A 3,665-nucleotide genomic window follows, 5' to 3' on the forward strand; every position below is an offset into this window, starting at 1 on the left:
TATTCTAGTTTCTTCAAAGTAGCCACCCTAGCTTGTCTAGTCCCACCCCAAACTTATGTTGGACCGTTGTCCAACATAATATCGTTGTCGTCATTGCATATTTCATATTTTGTTCTTATCCTTTACAATCCCATGACCCCCAGCATCATCCCGTCCCCCAAGATAATATCAACTGCATTAAGGTAACAGTTAAACATTTAGGTAAATACACTAATTTTTCATTTTGTGAGTGGTATGAGAATATTGTTATCGGTCTAAGACATGAGATTGATATTGATCTTTTCAGCTCATTCTCAAAAAAAAAAGAAAAAACAAATTTCCCAAAATCTGCAACTGTTCCTTTAAGTAGCCTGCCAACTGCTAAAAAAACTGCAGAATAAATCTGCTATAGTTAATGTCCCAGTGTGGGGCATCTACAAACTCTACAAAATACCTACACTTGTTTATCATAAAATGGTGAACATCAGGAAGCAGGAGTTAAAGGAAAAAGGGATTTTTACAACTTCCAAAAGGCATATTAGACGTTGTTCCCCTATTATCAGACAGCTGTGTCAATACAAACTGACATTAACGCAGCACTAATATACTGTCAGCCTATAACTGCAAACAAACATGTTAGCAAACAGCTGCCTACTTCTACCTCCAGCAGACACAGAGAAACATTATTATTTATTTGGAGTTCTATCCACGTGAAGAATTCAAGTCCAATATTCACTCTCCTTTTAGTTTGAGTTTGGTCTGCACCAACTCCTGAGAAAAATACCTGTCTCGTTGGTTGCTAAACTTCAGTGAATGAGTCATAAAACCAAAACTATGAGCTAAAAGAGGCTAAAAGGCTCAATAGAGCTGCAGAGTTGGTAATATTTGTCAGGTTTGTCACAATAAAATACACTTCACATTACATTGTGATTTGATGTTGTTATGAAAAAAATTAGGCTTGACTTGGTTGAATTAATTTTACAAAGCAAAAAATCTGATAGAAGGAACAACCAACCTTATAAGTAAACACGTATTGGTGGGAGATGTGAGAATTTGTTCATGAGCTTGTGGAAAGTGACTCCTTTGTTGGTGTTTTGCAGTTGAAGACATGAAGTGCAAGTTCAAGAACCTTCGGACAGTTTTCAACCGTGAATACAAGGCGGTCCAGGCCAGCAAGGTGTCTGACAAACCCTACGTGTCCAAATGGAAACACTATCAACAGCTGCTCTTCCTCTGCGAGTCCTGCGACGAAGACGACAGCCCAGACGACCTACAGATACTGATGCCACAAGAAGACATGGAGCTGGAACATGGAAACCAAACACTCTCTTCCACCCTGAGCAGCTTCTCCTCCAGCTCCACCCAAATCAACAACATCAAGTTTGATAAACTCTCTGGTCCCTCCAGCGATGCCAAAATCAACACAAGCCCCGCCTACCAAATCTTCCCCTCTGCGTCTCCAGATAATCTCAAACAAGCCAGCCAAACAACTGCTTCCACATTCTCCACCACTCCATCGACTTCACTACCAGACACCAAACCTTGTACAAACTCTTCTCTAAATTCTTCCAGTTCAGTTCAGCCTGACAGCAGACTGAGCACCAACTCCCGCTGTCACTGGAGCGAGGCCAAAGTTCAGCAGCTCATATCATTTTACTCTGGTTGGTGGCATTATTTATTTTGCTGTTGATTTTTTTAAGATAACGGGCTATGTGGGTGTATACAGACCAGGCTTGATTGATGAATCCCTCCCTCTCCTGTTAGATTTAGGATAGGCAAGATTAGATATAGGTCTATAGTTGGCTAAGGCCACTAGATCAAGAGTGGGTTTCTTAACAGTTTTTATTACAGCTACTAAAGGCTGTGGTACATAACCTATTAGTAAAGACAAATTGACATTATCTAATAATGGGGTTTTAACCAATGGTAAAGTTTATTTAAGTTTTCTTTTTGGGATGAGGTCTGGCAGACAGGTAGAGGGCTTAGATAAAGATATCTGTAAAGTTGTTTGGTAAAGGTTGTTAGTGAAAAGCAGTCTAAATACATATTCTGTATTTCTGGTTTTACAGATGTTTTAGGGTTCCTGCGTTTAAAGATAAATTGGTGCAGGTTGAGGGCAGAAAGTGATGAATTTCACCTACAATAGTAGCTTTAATTTACTCATTAAAAAGTTCATGAAGTTGTCACCACCGAGAACTATAGGAAGACATGGCTCAGTAAAGCTGTGACCCTTTAACAGCCTGGATACAGAGCTGAATCATGGAGCTAACTTCCTTTGTTTCATTATATTTATTAGAGGAGCAACAAAGTTAAGTGTTGTTAGCAGTGAGCCTGCAACATTGTCTGCAAAATTATCAATTTGGGAAGGGTCAGAAAACACAAGTTTCCCATCAGGATGTTTTGTGAATATAGCCCCTGATCAGTTTAGCAAGGAATGAGTAATAGGTGTGATTAACATTTTTTTGTTTTTTAACATACAAAACATACAACTTGTAACATGAAAACATCCCCTCCCCTCTCTCAACAACACCACCCACCCAGTCAAAAATCAAAAAAAAAGATGACACAGTAACCTAGCCTGACCTTGTCGTACTCAGATTCTGGTCAGAATATGAGTCTGACACTGCTCCATTGGGCTGGGATTATGGGGCGTGTTTCAATCAAACCAGGAAAGAAAATGCCTCTGTACTCAATTTGATAGACCTACAGGCAATGAAAGCAACAAAGTATGTGATGCATGTTGAACTTTTGCCAAATCCCATAGGAAGGACGGCAAAAAAGTCTTTCTGATCGACAAATACATCTTTCGATCAACAAATACCTTGATCGCGGTTTTCTGTTCCGCTTTAATGCGCTCTGGATATCTTCTATAACAGACGCAATGGCAGAATCTACACATCTTTATTCTCCAGCGGCAGCCGTCTTTGTTGTTAACAAACTCAACCCAAGCGCTCTTTGGTGACGTGGTTGATTACGTTACTGTTGATCATCTGTCCAGCATCATACAAAACCCTCCCAACAATTTGATTGGTCAAAACAGCTCAGGTTCAAGTATTATTGCTCCACAACGGATCAAGTCCAGATCAAATTTTTTGACCTCAAATGTTGTGGGCGGGGTTAAGTTCGGCTGGCATCCAGGCTAACAGTAACCACAATTTTCAAGACCATTTAACAAAATTGTAACAAAATTGACAATAAGCCATAAACCAAATAAACACATGTATAAATGACAACACCATAAGTCCATCATACACGTCCGTCCCCAGCACAAAGCTTTTTAAGAGCCCTCCAGAAAGCTCAGGTACTTTCCCCTTTTTCTAGTATAGACATCCAACCTGGCAAACCATTTATATGACATTTTTTTCAAACGCTGCCACCCTTGCCATCTGAGAAGCCCACTCCTGGATTTACGGCACCCCTTTATTCTTCCATCTAAAATAATCTGTTTTAGGATTGACCCACCTCTCAGAACAAATAATCTTGGGCTAAATGGAACATGGGTTCCTGCAATCTGACACATCATGTATCCCGGTCCAAAATTCCTGGACTTTGGTCGTCCTCTTTCTTAAATTTCAAACAATTTGGTCTGTCTTTCAGTCCAATTCTAAACAATCTGGAGGGAGTACAATAGAAGGGATGCATAATCTTAAACAGAATGAGGCGCACCCTCACATTGCGTGACATAG

At 40.0% G+C, this 3,665-nt stretch overlaps 1 protein-coding gene across 1 annotated transcript in view; it reads left to right on the plus strand.

Annotated features, from left to right (window-relative positions):
• LOC116704688 (uncharacterized) overlaps positions 1–3,665 on the plus strand; it is a 12,632-nt gene that overhangs the window by 2,622 nt on the left and 6,345 nt on the right. Inside the window, exon 5 of the mRNA XM_032540311.1 lies at positions 1,080–1,640. Coding sequence (XP_032396202.1) covers positions 1,080–1,640 — 561 coding nt within the window. The remainder of the gene's footprint in view (positions 1–1,079; positions 1,641–3,665) is intronic.

This window comes from Etheostoma spectabile, chromosome 16, assembly GCF_008692095.1.
Source record: "Etheostoma spectabile isolate EspeVRDwgs_2016 chromosome 16, UIUC_Espe_1.0, whole genome shotgun sequence".
Classification (NCBI taxonomy): Eukaryota; Metazoa; Chordata; class Actinopteri; order Perciformes; family Percidae; genus Etheostoma; species Etheostoma spectabile.